Source organism: Pseudopodoces humilis, chromosome 1, assembly GCF_049639895.1.
Source record: "Pseudopodoces humilis isolate 2021_Gansu_Grassland_sample_001 chromosome 1, ASM4963989v1, whole genome shotgun sequence".
Lineage (NCBI taxonomy): Eukaryota > Metazoa > Chordata > Aves > Passeriformes > Paridae > Pseudopodoces > Pseudopodoces humilis.
In genome coordinates, this window is record NC_142200.1 from 146880624 (window position 1) to 146903418 (window position 22795).

The window sequence follows — 22795 nt, forward strand, 5'->3', positions numbered from 1 at the left end:
GGTACAAGTAGGAGTCCATGACAAAAGTAGGAATATTAATCTTCATTTGCCTCAGCACAAACATCCCAAAGTCAGCCACACCAGGGTAGGAGGTCTGCATAAAATCTCTACACCACCAAGGCACAGCTTTCAAGTTTCATCCCAATTCCTTTCATCTCTCCCTCACTAATAAAGAATTCCTGTTCCTCTGCAGGCTGCTTCTATCCCTTCATTTCTTCCTTTCCCCTCCTCCTCAGGAGGAGTCTCTTGAGCTGCTCCTGACCATTCTGGATGGTAGAAGGATGTTTTTTTGGTCTACAAGTTGGGGTTTCAAAGGTGCTGGTCATCAGGAAGAGGAACTGTGGGACAATCCCCCATCCTCCTCTGTCCCTTGAGAGTTTGTGGGACTCTGGACTGTTAAACACAGTCAATGTGTCCCTCCCAGCTCAGCTTTTCCATGCAAGGCAGAAGATCCCTGTGAATGGAATTTGGTGGCTCCACTCCCAGTGATGGAAAGGGCCAAGCAAGCTGCATGCAAGAACTCCAGGATTTTATTAATTATTTTCATTTTAAGCATAGCATTCTAAAAAAGGACATTGAAAAGTGCTCCATCTTTAAATAACTTTGAAAAATAAAAATTTTTGGTAAATCTAGCTCAGCAAAATCTGTGTGGAGATGGGTTTTTTACAGCACTTTTGAAAGTCGAAAATCTGCTTCAGTAATTGAAACTCTTCAGCATTTGCAGTAATTATTTATCTCCAAACCACTTTGCAAGGTGCAGGCAGATGGTGAACTCGGCTTACTGTGGACTTTTCTCTTCACCTCCATTTTCCACCCCTTTTTCCTACAGCTGCAGGATGTTTTGTCCTGCTGTGCCTTGTCTGAAACTCAGATTGTGCTTCCTCTTGGCAAAGCCTGGGTTCTCCCCTTTTAACATCCATGGAGGCACAAACATGAGGTGCAAACCAAGATAAGACCAGACATTTGGATGTTTTTGCATGTGCTGTGTTGAGATTAAGTGTGGGGCAGCAGAAGGGAGATTTACAACCTCAGCTGACCTGCTAACAAACATTAAAACCACTTATCTTCATGTAGATTTTTTTCTTTTCACTTATCCTGAATTAGCCAATATGTACTAAAAGAGAATTTTCTCTCTTTCCTTCTTTCTTTCTTTTTCTTTTTTTTTTTTTCTCTTCAAAACAGGGCTCCTTGCCTTCACTCCTACTGGTTATCTGAGGGGTTTATGCCATCAGAGAGGCTCAGAAGAATGTGCACTGAGACAACTTCAAAAATCCCACATGTGCATTTGCTTCTAGGAACTGGGAAAAAGCTAGTCAAAACCTGAACTCTGAAGCTATAATACCCCGTGGTACCCATGGACTTTTGACAACTCACAGAGAACACTAATAAGTTCTCTCTTAAGATGCTGCTCCAAGTGACAAGGCATATTATCTTTAATTTGCCTTGGCTGTATTTTTGTCATTCTGCTCGTGTGTGCTATTCAGAAGAGAAACTAGACAAAATTCACATGCTCCCAGGGTAATGTCCCAAGAATACAAATTGGATTTCAGTGCTGTTTGGGAACGACTCATTACAGCAGATTGTGTAATTACTGGTACAGCAAACAGAAATCACCTTGTTAATCAACAGGGAATACAGATGGAAAAAAACAATTAAAGTAATCATAAGCCATCAATATTTACTTCACACAGCAAGTTTTTAATTGTCACTTAAAGACAATCCGACACAAGGGCATAATTTAATTCAATTCAATTTTAACTAGGGATAAAAAGACTGTTTTAAAATACTCATTTCAGATTCAAGGATTATTAGCTGCTTCTTAAGTTGTCTGACAGTGAAGTATTTGAAACAGAAATTTTAGAGCAAGTGCTTTCCAGGAACTATCTTGGAAAATGTAATACCTTTATTTTTGTTTAAGTGTTCAGGGAAAGTGATGGTACATTTAATGCCTGAACATCCATGAGCAGATCTCAAACAAGCAAGCAGGAAATTTGGCAGCAAACAGGAAATTTGGGAAGTTGCTCAGTGGGGAATACAGTTCTCTAGTTACCAACTCAGCAGCTCCGGGCAAACACCAGAAACATGCTGTGTTAGAGCCGCTCACAAAAGTTATTAAGGAGAGCAAAAAATACATATCACTTCATTTCCATAAAAGCATCTACAAAATCCTGCCTATTGGATTTGTTGAATAACTCTTTTGAGATGCCTGGTCTTCAAATCCATTGCTGAGCCGTGCTTGAGCTATTTTGCAGACAGATCTACTAGCCAAAACTCTTGGGAGCCCCTGCCTCCATGGAAGGGGAGATGGAAAAGGGATGGAAAGAACAATCTTCATCCCTGGTGACCCAGCTGGAGAGAAACTAGTGGGGTATCAGGGCAAAACCTGAGAATTAGAGATGTTCTCCCCTCCCTGCTGCAGGACACAGTGCAAGGACCACCCATTGCTGGAGATGGCTGGAGGGGAAGGAGGCCAGCACCTCTAACAAAGCAATTGTTTAAGAAAATGGCTTTCTCCACGTGTGAAGACATGAAAGACAGGATAATCTTAGAAAGAATTGGTGGAGAAACCCTCATCTCTGAAATCAGAACACGACAATCAGGCTGGGTTTTTCTAAGCCTGGATTGGGACAAACGTTTGGTTAATCAAATCCAACAGAAAAGCTGCAATAGAGATGATGGATTTGTGATAATGGACTTCTGTGGAGTGATGACATTAGTCCAGGTTTAAGAGGATTTCTTGGTGAATGCCACAGGCAATGGAACTTGGCTGTGACTTTTTTTCCTTTTCTTACTAATGAGTTGTGAGTTCACACCTCTTTCTCATGAGCTTTCTTGTAACAGCTTCTCTGGGGCTCCAGCCTCTCACCTCTGCCTTCAGTGCATGAGCAGTGGGTGAAGAAGCTGTTGACTGCAACACCTCCAGACTCTGAATGATGTTAAGCCCCAGACTGATGTCTTTCCCAAACTGACCATGCAATGGAATAATCCATCTGCTGTCAGCAGAGACTGGGACATAGCTCAGAATTAATTGGATGAAGCTCAAGCTAGATAAGCTCAAGATAATATTTATAGGTCAGAGGAAACAATTGAAAGGAACATCAAGTATGACACTAGTGTGCACAGCTGGTGGAATCTCTGCTCCTTGTTTCAAAGCCCAGCTCTGTCTGCTTTTGCAGGACAGACCTGGTGGGGAGCAGCTCCCACAATCATTCACTTTGGGTGCCACTCGCCTCCATCCCTGGCCAAGTTCAGACTCTTTGCTTAATCTGCTTTGTCCAAAGAGGTTTTGATTGCATGGATGCTTGGAAAATATCTGTTCTTTGTGGAAATACTTGCTCATGCATCCTAGGAAAGAGGATTGCACATTAATGCCATTCCTGATGGTGATATTGATGTCTGTCTACACTTCTATCTGTCTGCACAGATACACTACAGTATCTGCCTTTCCCTCATGTGAAAAGAGCTGTGGATTGAGTGTCCACCACTGCAGCTCATGAACACAGAGAGATGATATTTGCAGTGTAGAAAGGCGTTACTTTTAGCATTATACTTATTTTTTGAAGGGTAACTTGTATATTGATGTTGTTGGTTCAACTTTCGGCAGACATCTAGGGTATCTTTCCCAGGTGCCCTGAGCTGAAATGAGCCTGCATTTTATGGTTTGGTTAACCCTTTCTCTTTCCTCCCAAAGAGATCTGTAGCAGAGTTGTTGATAGGACATTATTGTATTGCAATGTATGTGAAAGCACTCTCTGCTACACTAGCACACTTCTTGGAGATGAAGCCCATTGCCAGAGATCATCCTTTAGGGACTCTACATCCAGCAAAAATAGCTCAGTTTGTGGATTACTGGATTGATGTTCAGGCATTGAAAAACAGAAGTTTCTTTAGAAATCCACAACTGTCAGATGGAGCCTCTTCTGTTCCACTGACCCAAATCAGTGTCAAAGGTCTCTCACAAGACAGGATATATAGAAAAAAAAATAAATTCAGCAGTAATATCCTTATAACCCCTCTGGGTTCAAACCCCATTTAGAAATAGTGAATACTTGCAAATTTTGAGCTGGTTTTATGAATTATTCAAAACAGAAAATAGATTCAGAGTTGCATTTGTACAATGAGAAAACACAGATGAGAGATGGTTTCACATGTCCAATCAAAAATCGACCGTGGCAGCTTGAATTTTGAATACTGATACCAAACCACTAATGAATAATTTGCAGATCAGGAATTTTTAAGTGAATAATTTTAAACAAATAAATTTGAGAAAATCAGACAAGTGGTTCATCTGCTTCTTTTGGAGCAGTTAATTCACCCATTCACTCCCTTCTGCAGCTCAGTTGCAGTGATTTGGTTCTCAAAGGACCAAAAAGAAAATGTAAATTGAAATAAAAAGTGTGCTGGAAAAATTATAGGAAATTACTGTGCCAATTCAGAGTGGCAGGGTTAGCAATAGGGTAGGAGTAAAGCATCTGTTAAACCTGCTAAAAATATAGTACCAGGTTCTCATAATCTGCACTGGGAAAATATTTTTAAGAAAAGAATATTGTATATTGTAAGAGGAAAAGATTTATTCATTGAGAACCCTAAAGAGCAAGCGATGGCCTAGAGTCAGTCAACAACCAAAACAACTCAAGGGTGGAGCAACTTTTTGGTTGGACTGGGAGCTTGCAAAATGAACATTTAAATGTGGGTGGAACATTTAAATGTGAGTTGAGAAAATAAAACCTCCTGGGTCTGTAATAAGGCTCTGGGACTTATTTTCTGGGGACAAGGGGAGTCCCAGGGCCAGTGTCCCCCTTGTTTTATGCCATAGGTGCTTGGGTGTGTGACAGGGGAAGCTGAAGCCCCTTTCCCAGGCCATCTGCGGCTGCTTCTCCAATCTGTCATTTTAAACTCCACCATTAAAAGGCAAACGTGGAGCTAATTTACATTTGGACTTTGTATTCCTGTAGGGCTCCAGTTCCAAGGGGGTTTTTCACACTGAGGAGAGAATTTAGCTTAGTTTGTGGATTACTCTCTTTGGTGCTAGTGAGATGTTATTTTACAAATGTGGAACTAATTTCAAACTGCAACTGAGTTCCAAACTGCCTCAGTGAATTAATCCTGCACCCAGTTGCTCCCATCAGGAAGACCTCTACTTATGGCTGTGACAACATTCATCCCTCATCCAGCCCTTCTAGTCTTCAGAAGCTCACTGAAACAGCAACTCCAATAAGAAATTCCTGGAAGCCCATCCAGTACTTTAGGTGAGTCCTACTAGTCCCATTTTGGAGATGGAGAAACCAGAAAACTAAAGCTATGTCACCTAAATCACAGTAAGAACAGTTTTCAGAGCTGGGCTATAACTTAGGAACTAGATTCCAATTTTGTGGTTAAATAATTAAACCAGGCCTTCCCCTTCTGCTGGAGCTAATCTGAGAAAAATGAGCACCTTCCCTTTAAAAGGATTCTAAGCATATATGCAAAGAAGAATTTATGACCTACAATTTATGTAAAGAATTTCCTTTTCATAAATCAATTTATTAAAACTCTGGAGAAGCTTCCAAAGGCTCTGATCCAGCAGTGCACTTAAACATGTCCATAACTTCAAACAAGCAAATTGTCCCATTGAAGTGCTCTCCTGGGCTGGGGCCAAGGAAACTGCAGTTCTTCCCTCGAGTCAAGGTTCAGATGTAAAATGAAGAAAAATAATTTCTCTGAAGTTTAATAAATTACATAATCATGGCAAAGCTCTGCCAGCCTCCCACATTAATACCTAAAGCTAATATGAAATGGCCTCAGGGAGATAATTGCCTCCTCATTGATACACTGAGATGAAATGTTAGACTTCATCTGGAAGACGTGGTGTTGCTGACTTTTCCCAAATTTGGCACATCAATTCAAAGTGAATCTCTGGAGGAGCCAGATCTGGTACTAGCAACACTCCTGGAGCGTGAGATTCCTTTTGTTACAACTTTTAAGGACTATCCTTAAATTAGGAGAAGTAAGCGTGGCGGAGGATTTGGAGTATTTTGCAATGTTTTGTAGTAGTGCAGACACTTTGCCAGGAGGACTTTTTACACCTTCTTCAGAACTCCTGCACTGGTAAATATTTGGGAGCCAGTACTGAACGTACTGTTACTCACTGCTGGCAGCCCTGCTGGGGAGCTCTGCCAAGGACAGCTCCTCTAATCTGCTGAAAACCTGTGTGCCCAGGTCATGTGCAGAGCAGGCTGAGGTAGCTGGACCTTGTGCTAGCTGGGAGTGTGGAATGAGATGTCAAATGCTGAAAGAAAGGGAGAATTCCCGGGCATGGGAAGGGGATGTGACTCAGATGAGCAGAGTGACACATCTACGTCACCAGTGAAGGAGCTCCCGTTTGCTCTGGGTCCTGGGGATGCACAGTTACACATCCAAGCCTCCTCTGAGCCCTGCCCAGGGTTGATGCTCACAATCAGAGTGACAGCTGTCATTTCAGAGATGCAAAGCTGCCAAACTTAACGGCCCTTCCCCCCCCACCTCAAAATCCAGCACGAGAAGCGTTGTAGCTCCAAAATGATACTCACATCTACAATGAGGAAGTCCAGCCAGCACCAGGCATTGGTGAAATACTTCTTGAAGCCATAAGCCACCCACTTGAGGAGCATCTCTAAGACGAAGATGTAAGTGAATACTTTGTCAGCATATTCCAGCATGGTTTTTATGTTTTTTCGATCTTCAAGGTAAATATCTTCAAAGGCCTGGAAGTACAAAGGATTGGTTAATAACTGCTCCTGAGCCCTGTTGGAAAGCTTGGGTGTTGCATTGCAGCTCCATATTTGATAAAATATCAAGTACAGTCTGTGATTTCTGATATGTTTTAACATTACAAGTTGAAAAGGGTGTTCAGGCACAAACAGGACTGACCCTGACCTAAGAGAGGTCTGTTCAGCTTTCCCCTACAGTGGACACAGCCTTGGCTATCTCTCTCCAGCCTCTGCTGGCTGTGCTGGCTGGATATCCTTTGAGTGTAGGAAGGACTCCTGCACCCTGAACTTGGAGTGTGAATCCAGGAGCAGAGTGCCACCCCAAAGTACCCAGGTTCATCCTGCCTCATCTCCTGCTGGCTGTGCCAAGGCTGCCCAGGCACCTCAGATGTCCCAGGGCACGGGATGTCTATATTTAGGAGGCAGAATATGACCCTTGCATTTAGACAAATAGATCTTATTGCTAATGATGACAAATTGGGTTATTAACCTGCCTGTGTTATGGAGTACTGGAGTTCCCTGGCTTCTGTTCAGCCATCACATTTCAGGTGGCTACAGCTCTCTGCCTCAAGAAATGCTCATTATTATTCACTTAGCAGAACAATAATGTTTTAAAGGTCAAGGTATCTATCTCCCCATCTCATCTGTCTCTTCAACTAATCTCATGCAGAGCATTATGAAAAGAGTTTCAGTATCTGTATCAAATACGAGCCACTGAATAACCCCTTTAAAATATTTAAGATCTAAACCAACATGCCTCCCAAAAGAAAGAAAATAAAGATGTCTCATAATTTAGCCTTCATTTTATAATGCAAGTCAAACAAAAGACAGGATCCTGGTGTCAGGTTTGCCAATATTCAGCCTGTTTTGGGGCTTCTAAGCCGAATTATGGTCAGCTTCCCCAGCTACTTTTGCCACTGCTGTTACACAAGCTGCTCCCAAGTCCCTGTAACCTGGGTAACCCAAGCTGTGACATATTACTCTCATCCCATCATGTGACCCAGAGCATTTGGCAGTAAGAAACATAATTTAAGAGGGTCTGTGCTAATCATCTGAATTATCTGCATTTACATATTTCCAGATCTGTAGCTACTTTCTGAGAAGCTTCAGAAAGTTAGCAAACACCCAGTGCCTGGAGATACAAGAAGTGTGGTACTTGTCACTCAGGCAGTCACACTGCTCTTTTGCCTGCCAGGGAACAGTAATTAAACTGACAAGAAAGCTTTGGCAGCCTGTGCCAAAGCTTGTCCATTTGTCCCCACACTTTGGGGTGACGTTTTCGCTCCAGCCCTGTCTCCTATCTTGCCTTCAAAAATGATATTTCAAGGGTGTGAAAGAGCTGTTGGAGAAAGCCTGAAAACAATGCACAGATTGGAGTTTATCACTTCTTGTAGGGGCTCACTCACTTTGTCAGATGACTTGCTGTACTTTGCAATTACTGCAAAAATAACAACAAACCATTTAAAGTGCTTTCCTCCTCTCCTTCCTTTGCTCTCCCTACTTTCTACTAACTTGTCCAAAAGTACATTGTGTTTTGTCTGCTAAAAGCATGCTGGGTGTCAGGAAGCAGCTTATTAAGGGATGAAAAATGTGCTACCTGTACACTTCTGTACTTCTGGACAAGCTGTGGATATTGCCCAAATGACAAAATTCTGGTGCTTTGCATTTTTTCATGGTGACAATGGATGGAACCTCTGCCATATAAAACATCAAAAAGGTTGGTTTTTTTCTGCTTTGCCTTGTGTGTTAAAAAAGAGTTAAGCAGGATACCTGCAGTGTTATCCAAAATTACTGTTAAAAAGTAGGCTTCCAGTTTGGGTGCTTATGGCTTATAATCTTAAGAAAGGTTTTTGGATCTTCTGCAGTAAGCTAAAGATATATTTTGATGGTTTAACCACATATATATAAATATTGGCTTAAAGGTATATATAGCTCTTCTCCCTCAAGAATTTAGGGTGTCCCAGGGGTGCAGCCAGATGAGCTCAATTTTTGGAAGAGAGAGACCCAGAATAACAGGAAAAAAAATTTGTGTGTTGCCTCCAACATCTCCAGTCCAAATACTGAAGCTCGCTGCTGATATGTGAGAAAATGCAGGATAATTTGCCCTTATACAGAACTGCATTGCCTAAATTGAAAGTCGCAAAAACTAAATGAATGCATGCAATTTAAATTAAATGAGCTTTATGTTGCAGTCTTCAGTTATCTAAGGCACTTTTAATTACATATGTAAGGAAGTGTATTCATCTAAAGCACATTATAGCAAGTGACATTCTCCCTCTAAAATGTGCTCAAAAATTAACATTCTGATGCTCAAGCTGGTGTAAAAACTGTCAGAGTCCATTCATTTCAGCAAAGCTGTGACAATTTTCAGAAGCCTACTATTTACCCAAGTTTTTCAGTCTCTTATTTTTTATAATAAAATAAAATAAAACCCCCTGGCTGACATTTCAGCCCATCCCCAGTGGACAAGGAGAACTGTCCATTTCTTTCCTTTTTTGCATCAACATTTATGTATTTCCACCTTCCTCTCTCCCTTCAGAGACTTTCTTTGAGCTACATAAACCCAGTACTTCGGTGTTTTCCTCTTTTTTTTTAGGCCACTGATAATTTGTGTTGCTCTTCTGTGGAGTTTCTTCAATTAGCCCATGTCTCTCCCAAAGTGCAGTGCCCAGAGCTGAAGCCAGTGCTCCAGCTGAGGCCTCCTTGATGCCAACTGGAGTGGAAGAACAGGATAATTTATACAGCCAGTGGGGTGTTGGGCTTTTGGGCAGGGCTGTGATGGAGTTTATTCTGTTGCCTGCTCCCTCTCCAGTTCTTTTTAGTCAATCTGCTCCCTTACAGCCATCCTTCATCACACCTTTCTGCCTGTGATTAGTCCTGGTGAGGTGAAGCAGGCAACTTTCTAAGATGATGCTTGCCTTACTACTTAAGGCAGATTCACCCATTTGGCTGAAGTCAATCCTGGCCTCTGGAAATGCATGGATGACCTTTCCAAGCATGGCACTGCCTGCAAATTTAATAAGTGTATGTCTTACTCCATTACAAAGGAGATGACCAGTGCCCACCAGACTGAAGCCTGGACAACTCTTGATACACATCTCTGCTCTAGGTCAGGGAAAAAACCTGGGAGAAATCCCACCAATTCCAGGGACATTCCTGACATGTAGAGGAGAAATATAAATGCATCCCTGTGAAGAACACAGGGCTGACAGTGCACATGATTCCAGAATGCAGAGGGATCTCAGGAGCAGGAGATCCCCTATCAGAGTCCTGGGCAAGGACCAACCAGTGCCCACACGAACAGGACACAAACAGGACCTGTGCAGGGAAGGTGCTGAGTGTTAACCTAAGCTGTAAACAGGAATACAGGCACCCACTAGCTCCATGGGTAGCATTGATTCAGTGCCCTCTGTGTCTTTTATAATTTTGATTTGCTAGTTACAGAATGTGCTAAAAAAAAAAAAGAGAAGAAAAGAAAAGAAAAGAAAAGAAATAAACAAAGCCACCCCTGGAGCAAAACTGCAAGCCTCCAGATGGGAACTCTCATGGAGAAGCAGCTATGGGATGTTGAAGCAGCAATGCTGACAAATTTCCTCACACAGACTTCCTCAAGGATTTTCTTTTCAAAATGTGTGCAGGTCAGAATTTTATGTCACAGCAGAAGAAAGTTCCCCAATGGTAAAGGCAGGTGAAAGCAGAAAAACTGACAACCTGTTTTAACCCCAGACTAAATGCTTTACTTTGAGGGATGAACACTAAGGGTTCATAAGACCTTAGAAAAAGACAAACTGGAGAACACTGGAGACCCATGTCCACTTTTAAGCAGTTAGGAAATGCTGTCCCCTTTACCAGGGCTCCACTGCTCAGCAGGATCATGAAGATGATGAACGTTTCAAACCAGTTGTGCTCAACAATTCTGTAGCAGGTCTTTCGCAGCCTCCACCAAATTTTGCCTGGAAATTTTGTGATGTCCACTGAACAGCATGGGAAGAATCTCACACAGACTGTAAGAAATAAAACAAAAACAAAGGAATTGTTAAAAAAGGCCCATTTAATTCTTAAAGCTGCAATAAGAAGCTGCTAAGGAAGATTTCTTTTAGTAATAGACTGCTGCACAGTGTCTTTCCTCCCCCTTGTTTCTCACAAAACCTCTCTGCTCAGCCTCCCATTTTCTTCTCTCACTCCTCTATTAAAAAACATTCAAACTCACTTAAAATGTGTCAAAGGGAGTCCTCCCAATGATTGTTGTGATACAGAATATATTGGCCATGAGTCACCAGTGCCCTAGGTCATTCAAAAAGTGTTAGCAGAGCTCAGGCAGCACTTCTGATCAGGACTAATAACTCTAGGAGGTTATTAGTGATGGCTTCCACATCCTTTTGAATGGAGGAAGGTTATTTTCTTGCTAGTACAATACCACTGGAATTACTGATTAAAAGTGGCAATCTGATGAAAGAGAGATGATGAGAGGAGGTGCTACAGTGCAGATGGGACCACTGTGCAGAAGAGGCTCAGGCAGCAAAAGCAGGAGCCGATTTTGATCTCTTGGACTCTCATTAGCTTAAGTAAGGCATTAGAACAATCTTGGAATTATACTGAGGCAGTTAAATCCCCTTTGATGTCACAGAAATTTAGATATCTGCTCTGTAGCAGGATCCCCAATGATGCTTTGTAGCACTTTCTGACCTCAGTGACAAATAGTGTGTGATAGTTAAGTGCTGTGCTGATAGTGGGGCCCACACAAGGATTTCTGATAGGCAAGACCATGGCCATTTTTAGTTTCCTTAGCAACACTCGTTTGTTATAGCAAAAAGATATTGTCATTGGTAACAGACAAATACATCTCTCCCACTTCAAAAACACCATGTGCATTGCCTTCTGCTGGGCAAGAACTTAAAATGGTGTGAGAGGACCCTGGGAGCCAGGAATTGTCCTGGCCAGTCAGTCTTACGTCAGATAATCTGACTCAAACGTCACATTTGTTGATGAGAATGACCCTCAGAAAGGATTTTATTTTCAATAAGCAAGCTTCTTACTCTATATTTATTCCATGTGTTGTATAGGAAGAGACTTAACTATGGGGGTTTATCAGCCTCATCATGAGAAAAAAAGCCACAGGCCAAGTGCTTCTATAGCTGGAAGGTGGCCAAGGTCACTAACATGTCTTGAAACACACAGCCACTGCTCAAAAGTGAAAAAGGAGGGCGTCTCACCACGGTGATGCAATGCAATGTTTTTGCAAGTAGAAATAATATTTAGGCGAGGCAGCTTGGGGAGGAAAGAAGGCGAGTGCCAAGGTTACAGAGAGAGCAGATGCTTCTAATTCAAGGTGGCATAACAGAGGCAACTGAGCTGCCTGGGATGTGGAGGGAGATCAAGTGCAGCTCCTGGGATGCTGGGATTCCCAAGCAGCTGGAAGTGGGGCTGTGCTGGCAGCAGGCTCTGCCAGGAAGAAGAGAGCTGCTAAGTCTGCTGTGATGCTCCTGGCATTTTCTGTGAGTTTTTATTATCCCAGATCCTTCCTATGAAGCAGCAGAACTGTAGGATTTTTCATAGAGGAACTACTCCCAGAACTTTTCCCCCTCGCATTTCTCAGATTTTGGTTAGGTGTGGGCTCTTGGCTTAGCTAGGTTTTCGTGTGGGACTAGAAGGACAGTAAACATTTATGTAAAGGTAATTGTAGCACACAACTACTTGTTCTCTAAATGCCTGCATCACACAGACCCACCACATTTCCCAGTTTACCACTGTATTCCAGAACTCAGGGAAATTCTGGGCTCAGTTGAATTGTTCAAACTTTTTTAGAAAGGCAGAATACTGGGAGAAGATGGAAACGTAAGAACCAGCTCTCTGTCTCTTTGTAGGTCAGGTACCACTTCAGCAAAGGCAAGAATTATTCTTCTAAGCACTTCAATCCCAAACACTAAAGAATCAAGGCAAGCAATAAAAGGACATCATATTAGTCACTACTTTTTGCTAAAAGCAGTACAATGCTCACAGCTGGCAGTGCATGTGGGTTTGGGTGTATTTTAGGAAGTAGGTACACAGAACAGACTTCACAGAGCAGATTCTCTGTTGAGAGAGGCCCATCAGGAGAATCCCACCAGCACAACATGACTGAGGGCACTATCAGCTGCATCTCTCAGTAGTGCTGCCAGAAAACTCTTGCACTACTTCTCACCCCCCAGCCCACGTGGCCATCACCATCTTTCAGGTGTCTGGCTCACAAACTGCGCTTATAATTCAGGGAGGCTGCCCACCTCATTGTCACTCCAGCTTTGGATCAGGAAGATCAAAGATTTGGGCTGAAGTCCCTCACTTATCAATGAATGACTTAATGAGCAGGCTGTTCACTCTGTAAGTGTGGATTTTTTGTGTTAAGCAGAAATCCCCCTTTGTAGTGGAAGTAGCCACTGCTTGCAGTAGAATTAACTGTCCTTGCATCTGTCTTCTTCCCAGAACCAATTTCAATTTGGAAAAAAACAGCTTTTTTTCTTACTTAAAACATTTATACAGAAGCTTTTCGCTCTTTTCTCATAAGTTTCTACCTAGATTGTTACTTGTCTTTTTAGTCTCTTAGACGAATGCTTAGGCCCAGCCAGTAACAGGCATGACATACTCTGCTGTGCTCCAGAGTATAAATGCTCTGTAAATACTGCTGGAAAAGGTTAGGATCTCCCAGGAAGTGGCTTTCCCCATTATAAAGTAATTGGATGAATCATTCCCTGGAGGAATGATTCCACTACACAGGGAGCCTACATGATTACCTGAGCCCAGGCACAGCTAAAATTAGGGATTACCTTCATATTAGAAACTAATGAGCAGGGCACTGTGGGTTCCAAAGTCACTTCATTTGAGATGGGAAATACAACACGGTTAAACCAGGTTATTACTGATTCAGTTGGCTTCCATCTGATAGTCTACAAGTACAGAGAGGTATTTTTAAAGATGGAAAGCCAGGTAGCACCACTATATTTTTTTTTTTTTCTTTTTTAATGCTCTTTGATTGCTATCATGCAATTTCAATCTGAAAAAAAAGAGTCCTAGTTACTGACAGTAATACCTTGAAAAATCCAAAATAGCTTATCAGATGAGTCAGCCCAAAATCACAGTGCTATTAAATCCCATGCTTTTGATTGGGCCCAATTCAGAAATGTTTAGACCAGATTCTGCTACAATTGCTAATGTCAAGTAGTATTTCCGTGAATAATCATGCTGTCTGCAATTCTGATGAAATGCTGCTTTTAACTATTCACGAAGAGAAAAAGGAAAGAAGAAAAGAAAGCTGACCCCAAACAGGTCTTTTAATGATTTAGTAGAAACCTGTTTCTATTTAAATTTTGTGATTTTCCTCCGTGACTGTTCCTTCATGCCTGTGCTTTTCTGGACTCGCTCTAATGCTGGTAGCCTACTGCTCTGGTCATCTTGACCTAAGCTTACATGTTGAGTTAGAAACTTCACTGAACTAAAGAGAAAAAGTTTACTTGACTTTGGTCTGTAGTGTAATGCTTTGTTGTTTTGGGTTTTTTTCCCCCCCCTCCATTTCTGTGAAATGAAAATAATTTTGATGAGTCTAAGGCATGGCCTGGAGAAGGTCTGAGCAATCCTAATGCCAGCTCTTTCCATAATAAGGCAGGTGGTCAGCAAAACCCAGCTTTGGCGCATTTTATCCACACAAAGGAGATCATTCATTAACACCTTTTATCACTGCAAGTGTCAAGGCAGGAATAGAACCCCTGGCATTTCTTATGACAATTACTCATCTTGCCTGGTCTAACAGATTTGTGCTAGCCCACTGAAAGCAGAGCTGGGAGGGAATGGGCTGTGCAGAAGACTCTGACCACCTTGTGATTTTGCCAGGGCTTAGTTTTGCCTTTAATTCATGTTGGGCTGAATTGTTTTTGAGAACAAACTGACTTGTTTCCACCATGGTCTTTTGGTAGATTACTGCTCATCAGAACACAGAACAGTAGAAGAAGTCTCCCCAAAGGGCTGAATTATTTACTGGTAAGTCTGTGAAGATGTTCTGAGCTGCATCTGTGGTCAAGTTGCCCAAGAACAATGTCTGTTTTCAATTGACATTTGGACATTTCGTACCATTTCTCATAAAACAGAGGCCTGTTTACCAAGAAACCTTTCCAAATGCATTAATACACCATGATATTATTTACTTTTTGGTTGTATTTAATAACAAGGGAAATAGTCCCTTCAGTCATTAGAGTGTCCTTATAGCACAGTCACAAACTGAAGATTAAAATATATCTCTTTTAAAAAAAGAAAAGGAATTTAATATACTATGCATTCTGTGTAAATATTCCTTTTGTTCCATATTCACATTTTCTAGCCTGGTGTACTCTAATCATGGAGTTCTTAGACCTGATTGCATTTCCTTGGTGCATTGGTAAAAAAAAAAATCTCTTTGTAAATGTGGGAGTTATATTGCAAAACCTTCCTCCTCAATGCCTGACAGTGAAGCCTACTGATTTTAGGCTTATGGGCAAAGAATTTACAAATCCACTGCTTGTTCACACCAACATATATATTTAATTTTCATAAAATTATTATTTTTTGCTTTGGATGTATTGGGCTGCTGGTTCAGTAAACCAGGAACACCAATTGATTCCTTCCATTCTGTTGTCCAGCACGTGTGGTGCCTTATATTCAAACCACAGCAACTTTGTGAGTGCCCTTACACACGAGTTCTCAATTATTGGGACATTCATTTTTAGAACAAAACAGTATTTTTCTTAGCTTTGAATGCTGGTTCCAGCATTGCTTGGTTTGACACAGAATACGGCTTCCTCAGCATGAACTCCAGCAGGCAGGTATTCATAACATGGGTTTTGTATATATATTTATGTATTTGCCAAGCTGGGTTTCTAATGACCAGTCTGGTGACCTGGGCATGCACAAATATGAGATCAAACCCAACTGAACCCCCTCTGAAAGACCCCAACTCTCTCCCCATGCTGGAGGGAACGTGATCTCATCAGACTCTTCTTACTTAACCCTTTCCTCATCTTCTGGCCCTGCTGCTAACTCAGGGGGGTTGGAACTGCATGACCTTTAAGGTCCCTTGCAACCTGAACCATTCCATGATTCTGTGACTGCACATCTGGGTTTTGTAGTGTGAAAGAGATTTATGGTCCTGTCTCCAGCATTTGGGTACCTGAGACACATCAGGAGATCTGAGACTTGTGTGCTACGACTGGGGACTTCCAAGAAGGCATCTGACAAAACCACAGCCAGGTGTTTTTACCCTTCCGAGTGCTTAACAAGGGTACATTTCTTGTTTATCTGCTGCTACTGTCCTCAAAATATACCATCTAGGAGGTCACAAAAAAGGCACCTTGGAGCAAAGGCAGTGGGCAGCCTGGCCTACCATTGATGTCGTCCGTGCTTAAAGTGAGGGCGTGGATAAGTTTTAAATCTAGAGCTCCTGTCCAACCTGTATTAATTTAATTCTGAATGAGTAACAGGGCTGCAAGAGTCTTATATGCCTCAGAACTGTGTACAACATAGTGAGTAACATGCCGTTCCTGGTGGAAAAACACAGAGTATCTCAGGTATGACAGCCAGAGGGAAGAAATGCTTTAAAACTTGGGTTTGTTCTGTGATTTTTTCCTAGGATGTCAACGAGCACATTTTGTTTGGCTTGGCTTGGTTTTCCTCAGCTTTTAAAAATCATCTAGTGGCAGTCAGTCCCTGTAACTCTGTTTAGATTTATCCTGTTTAATGGTCTATTTTTTCCTTCTCTTCCCTTTTTTGCTTCTAAACAGCCTCTACCCACAGTTGGGAAGGGCAGGACACAGATCCCACCACTAATCAGAGCAACTTCACTTGAGCACGTAGCATTTTCCAATTGCAATTTCCAAAACAAACGACGTTTGGGCGTTTTAGGAGCGATAATGGCTCCTACCAAGGTCACATGGAAAGACGGTTCTGGGCGTCCTTGGTGTCACGAGTTGGGACCAACCACGCGTTGAGCAAGGTTGCTCATTCTCGCATGACCCTCTGGTGATATTCCCTCGAAACCTCTGCCAGCGGGATGTGTCCGGGGAATTACGCCTAAGGACTTGGTGGAATCTTTCTCCTATTAGGGTCAGGGAGAGAGGAGCTCACCGTGGCCCGAGGGCTCTCTTTGGACGACCTTCTGTGACACACAGAAGATAATGTCCAAACAGGGAGTAAATTTTGCTGCAGAGAACACATACCAATGGAGGTAACAGGAGTGGAGTGTTGCAAGGCATCTGGAGGAAAAAGTACCCAAATAGCTGGCATTGGATAAATGCTCCTTTCCCATCAACTGGCAACCAGAAATGGTCTCTCCATTTCTATAGGGTTTTTCCCAGCAATACTTGCTAGCTGCCAGGTCTGTGACCCTACCTTGGCTTCACATGTCCTGACCCAAGAATGCTCCCTGTTGACCCTAATCAAAGCTATTTTGAGATGATAACACATTAACAAGGCTCCCCAAGAAAAACAACCTATGGCTTATCTGGGTCACCCAACTCCCGGAAAACTGTGACCTCAGCAAACTTTCAGCAACTATTTCAAGAACATGCATTATCTTTGTTGCCTTTGTTATCTGAAAAAAAAGGGGCCTGAATCTGGAACATATTTGTTCAGGACATAACCTATGTTAGATGTATTTAGAAATGTCATAGTTTGAATTTAGATAGCTGGTGAGCTAACAGGGTAAGAAATTAACCCTTCCCCTCTTGCTCTTCTTTTTCACATTATTTCCTTCTTTCACCAATATTAACTTGCATACTCCCAATATACCAAATATTATTGTATCTCTTTATAAAGAGTCATAAAGGCAGCACTAGATAAACCTGCCCAGTGCATACCCTTCAATATTTTCATTTTAGTACTTTAAAGCCTTGTCATCTCAGCTAATTAGACTGTTGTTTGTTGGCTTACTTCATTGGCTTACTATACTGAAGTGACAGCTGCATGAGGTTTAATTGCAATAGTAAGTTTGGGCAAAAATATTGGAAATATTTAATAGCAGTTGATTACAGGAAAACACTTTGTTTCTCTGCATAAATTAAAGCTAATGTTAACGTTGCTGCTGTAAGAATCATTTGGACTTTCAGTTTATGGCAATTTGACTTGAAATTTTATGAGCGAATAATCACGTTGTGTTTGTGCATTTTTGCCAAATCCATGAGCAATGTGATCACATTTAGCTGAAACAGTAAGCTCTGAAAAATGTGCATGCATAATATGTGCTACACAGGAAAGCAGAGTAGATGTGTCGAGGAGGATGTCACCTGCGCCTGCAGGTGTCCCTGGACACCATGCACTGGGCTGAGGGCTGGGAGCAGGCTCTCCTTCAATTCCAATTTAGGGCTCAAGGCTCAGCTGGCTACACCCTGGGAGAAGAGAAAAACACTTTGACTTGCACAGGCACTGGTGAGGAACTAGGAGAGGTTAGGAGTAAAAAAAAAAATGCAGTAACAGATGTGTTCTGGAGGAAGGGTTCAGGAGCCAGAGCCTGGGTAGGCAAACTTGGGATTCAGCCCACAGTGCCTTCACTTCTGCATTGCTCTGCAGCCAGAATGATCAGCAGGCTTCAAAGCTGGTTAAATACTTCCAGTGGTCCATCTAGAAGAGCCCTGCTTGCTAGCCTGCATCCCTCTGTCAGCACTGAGGAAGATCTGGCAAAGTGGGTTGGTTCCATGGTGGTCCTGCACCGTGTAATTTCAGGCAGGTCTGGGTATTTTAAGACAGATCAAATTACAGCATGCTGCTGCTCTGGGAATGTGCTGTGTGATGTCTGCCTCATTTCTTTTAAAAACTGGGTGGTGGTCATGGCCAACCACAGTTTCAGAATTTGTAAGCTGGCATCTGAACAGCACTGATCTCACAGCACCAACTTGTTTAAGCATCATAACACAGAGATTGCACAACAGAGATTGCTGCTCACTAGCCCCATTAAGAAATATATTGTGAAAGAATGAAAACACCAGATCTAATTTTTAAATGTTATTGCATGGGCCTGAATAGTTACACCATGCTTTCTTCTGTCAGCTGCATTAATTTTTGGCTACTGCTTTTAAGCAGACCTGCCAAAAAAATGTTTAGATCCTAGGGACATTTGTAAGCCCTGCAGGGCTCCCTTACCTCATTCAATCATCTTTCTCACAGATATAGAGATGCACATTTTTGCTGACTTCAGGGGCATTCATATACCCAGCAAATCATCTCTGTCTGATCCCATCTGAGCTGCTCTGTTTTTGTTTATAATAATGCTTGAATTTTCAAGGGACTATTCTTACATTCAGCTAACCCTATTTTTCCCAACCCAGATTTAAAGGAAAATGAAGAATTTGACTGAGATAATATTTGGAATAGAACTCACTCTGAAAAGAAATAACTTAGGATGTTATTTACTTTAGATATTTATTTTAACAGATCTTCTGATGTAGCTGGATTTTAAATCTGTGATTTGGAGCAGGCTGATGTTAAAATATTAATAAAATGATGGTGAATTTCAGTATTAAAAGAGATATGTAAATGTGCTCTGTTGTTATCTAAGATAATTATGTTAAATTCCCTTTACATAGCACTTCTCTGACCAGATGAAAGTAACTGGATGTGCTAATCTTGACACCCTTTAAAATAAATGGAAGAGAGTCCCTGGGACTCGTGAAGCCTCCAGACAGATTCTATGAACTGCCTGGATACACTCAAGCAACAGAAACATTCTGATCTGGTCAGTTCTTGACCAAATTTGATCATGCACAAATACTGGAAGGCAAAAATCTTCACTAGTCAAATGACAAAAATCAGCATTTAAAAAACAAAGTAAAAACCAAACAACTCTTTATGGCACAAATGATGATTTTAAAAGCCTAAGACTTTAGAAGTTGCAGAGCATTTTAGAGCATGCTTTTAGCTTATCTCACCTTGGAAAGCCAAAGACTAATGAATTCAAGGGATTTTGATTGTGGGTTTGGAGCTTTATAGTGCCTAAGAAATGAAGTGCATCCAGTGAAATACTACTTCAAGCAACCAGAGCAACATGGTGAGAAGGTCGGGAGATGTTCATTTAGAGAAAAGAAGGTTTCTTTCCTCATCATTGCAGTGAAACATGCAGGCTCTTACCTTCGGGGAAGCAATCTTCAGGCTCCATCAGCTCCTCAGCAAACTCGGGGATCTGCTCCAGCAGTTCTGCAGGATTTGTCAAATCCACTGTGCTGCCTTCAGAAAGACTGATTTCATCAAGCTTGTTGTCAACAAGGGCAAAGGTGAGGAAAACAAATTGATCAGTAGCCCTGGCAGAAGTAGCTGAGTTATCTTTCCACTGACCAACACCCCAGCTGAAGCCACCCCAACAGAGACATTGCCATGCACTTCCCACGGTGGCACTCCTTGGTGACAGCTCTGCCTACCCTGAGACCAGGGGTTGACCCATCATCAACAACAACTTAACATATAGAACTTACTTTTTGAAACAAAAGAGAAGCAAACCACAGAAAGAGAGTGAACAGCCACTAGATATTAATCACAGAATCTTAGAATGATTTGGGTTGGGAGGGATCCTCAGGATCATTCAGTTCCAGGCCCCCTGCCATGGGCAGGGACACCTTCCACTAGACCAGGTTGCTCTGGTTAATGGTGGGTGGAACCCTGGAATGATGGACTTCATCTGTTTGACATCCTGAAGACTCATACCTTTGGGTGGGGGCACCAGAAGTGGGACCCATCTCCTGAAATGCTGAAGGATGAATTGGATGACCTGCCTTAGGCTCCTGGCTTTTGGGCCTCATGCCTGAGGGTCCTCACCCACAGCTGGTGGGTAAAATCTGCACCTGCTCAGTTAGGACCATGCTCTGCCCCTGCTGACAGCCTCTCCTCCAAGAGGAGCAGAAATCCCTGTTGCCAGTGTCCAGTCACAGGAAGCCAAAGTACAAATATGAGAGAGCTCCTCCAGTCTCCTCCCATGTCCAATTTGTTCTCACCACAGGACATGGCCCCTTGCCTTTCTGTCCCACCTTTCTGATCTCCAGGTGATGCAGGAGCAGGGACACATGGCTTTTGGAAGTGTCCCAAGGGCTCTACCACTTGCTTGAAATATTTGACACCATCATCTTAGGTGCATTGTTTAAATTCAGTGTTTCTCAGATCCTCCTCTGCAAAATGGGGCAAGAATATTCCCACTCCCTGAAGTATTGGTTGTCTCATCTATTTAGAGCAGGAACTCTCAAGGAGATCTGGGTAAATAAAAAATTCTGAGGAATATACTATTTTCAAAATCTGTTTTGAAGGCTGAACTCATTAAAAGACATATGATACATGATTCAGTAAGTCACCCAAATATGAAACAGAAATTTCATTTCAGGTTAAACTTTCCTTTAACAGAATCAAGACACTTTCTTTAGAAGAAAACAGGAAATATTTCCACCCTATTTTATTTTGCTAGGTAAAATAATGGATTTATATTTGTGTTAATCCAAATTTGAATTTTACTTGATTTGGTTGTAAATTTTACAAGTTAAATAGCTTGGCCACTAAAGACTAAAGACCTGATATTTGTCCAGTCCTGCTTACAGTTTGTTTCTGGATGTATTAGAGCATTATCTGGTGTGAGCAATACCAAAGCTGGTATCTTCTACGGGACAAGGCAATGACAAATAGCTCCAAGCAGGAGAAGTGTGTTATTTGTGAACTGGTTTACTCTGTTCTCTGAGTTCCCACTTAAAAGTTTTTGTGCTTTATCTTGCAATACTATTGCCTTCACTTTTTAAAAAAAATGAGGGCAATAATACTTACCCATGCTTTTAAACAGCCTGTGAGATGGTTATATGAGAGATGGCACGTACAGATAAAGTATTATTTTCATAAGCATGGTGGTGATGGAGTATGAGGCTAGGCACAGTTTTCTATATTTATTATTAATGTGAAAATGGGCCTTCTGTTTTCCAGCATACACAGCCAATGTAAAATTTATAGCTGAATTCAGAGAAATGCTGAACCTGGGGTAAAATGGGAAAGACTGAACATTCCAGCAGCGCTTGCAAGCGGGGGTGGAAGCTACTTGTTTGCAATTAGCTGCAGCATCCAGAAGGTCATAGTCTTGGCTAGGGTTTTTAATGCTCTACTCAAAAGATCTGCAAACAATTGAGAAGAGACCTTTTAAAAAGAGAGTCAGAACAGAAAGAACAGAACAGGTCCAAGATATGGATAAAGCTTCTGAAAACCCATATTCAGAATGCAGCTGTCATATAGAGCCCATTTCCTACAGACTCACAGCGGCGTATGACGGTAGAAAAAAATGTCATACCAAGTTTTAGCACAGTCAGAACTTTATGATACTGTTCATTAGGGAATGCATTTAGTCATTATGTGTTCTGTTATGAAGATGTCAAAACAGAATCACTGAAATAGTCCTAAATCATATGCAGCTGTAGTATGTAGAAAATAGGGGATCCAATGAGAAGAAAAGCTTTGTTGGGTACAATTTTTACCAATAGCCAGAAATCAAAGAAAACTGTGAGAACAATGTCAGCTCGATAACATTTTCAACTAGCGAGCTGGATTTAGCAGAGACAGTTTAGGAAATTCACAGAACAAAATACAATGAAATTAACATAGACTATTTTGTTATTTCTCAGGAGGAGTTTCCAGGAAATATTAGAATCCATCAGTGTCAAAGGGAGGTAGGGAACATGCAAGGCAAACAGACAGGGTTTCTTCTGAAAAGACTTCAAAGAAGAGATAATGAAGATGGATTCAGAAAACAGTAGATTAAAGTTTGAGAGTATGAACAGGGACTAGAAAAAAGAACCGGACATATGAGAGAGAAGGAAAAGACTAGGGATGGTTCTAGGAAGGAAGCAAAGGTTACTCTTTGCCAGAAAGGTTAAAAGGATTAAGAAGGTTTTCATGAACTCAGGGAAGAGTCGGGGACACAAGAGCAATTGATGAGGGAAATGTAGCTAATCAAAATTCAGTTGTCTAAGAAAATAAACACTTAAAATCATCCAACAAGGGGATCAATAACGAGATGGGGGAGAGCCTGTTAGAATTAATATAAATGTAAGTAGAGAAGTGTC

The 22795-nt window shown here is 41.7% G+C and overlaps 1 protein-coding gene across 1 annotated transcript in view; it reads right to left on the minus strand.

The window, feature by feature from the left end:
• Positions 1 to 22795, minus strand: part of LOC102107374 (sodium channel protein type 5 subunit alpha) — a 215099-nt gene that overhangs the window by 31650 nt on the left and 160654 nt on the right. Inside the window, exons 19-21 of the mRNA XM_088057681.1 lie at positions 19845 to 19965; positions 10578 to 10732; positions 6549 to 6722 (exon numbers count right to left, since the gene is read on the minus strand). Coding sequence (XP_087913807.1) covers positions 6549 to 6722; positions 10578 to 10732; positions 19845 to 19965 — 450 coding nt within the window. The remainder of the gene's footprint in view (positions 1 to 6548; positions 6723 to 10577; positions 10733 to 19844; positions 19966 to 22795) is intronic.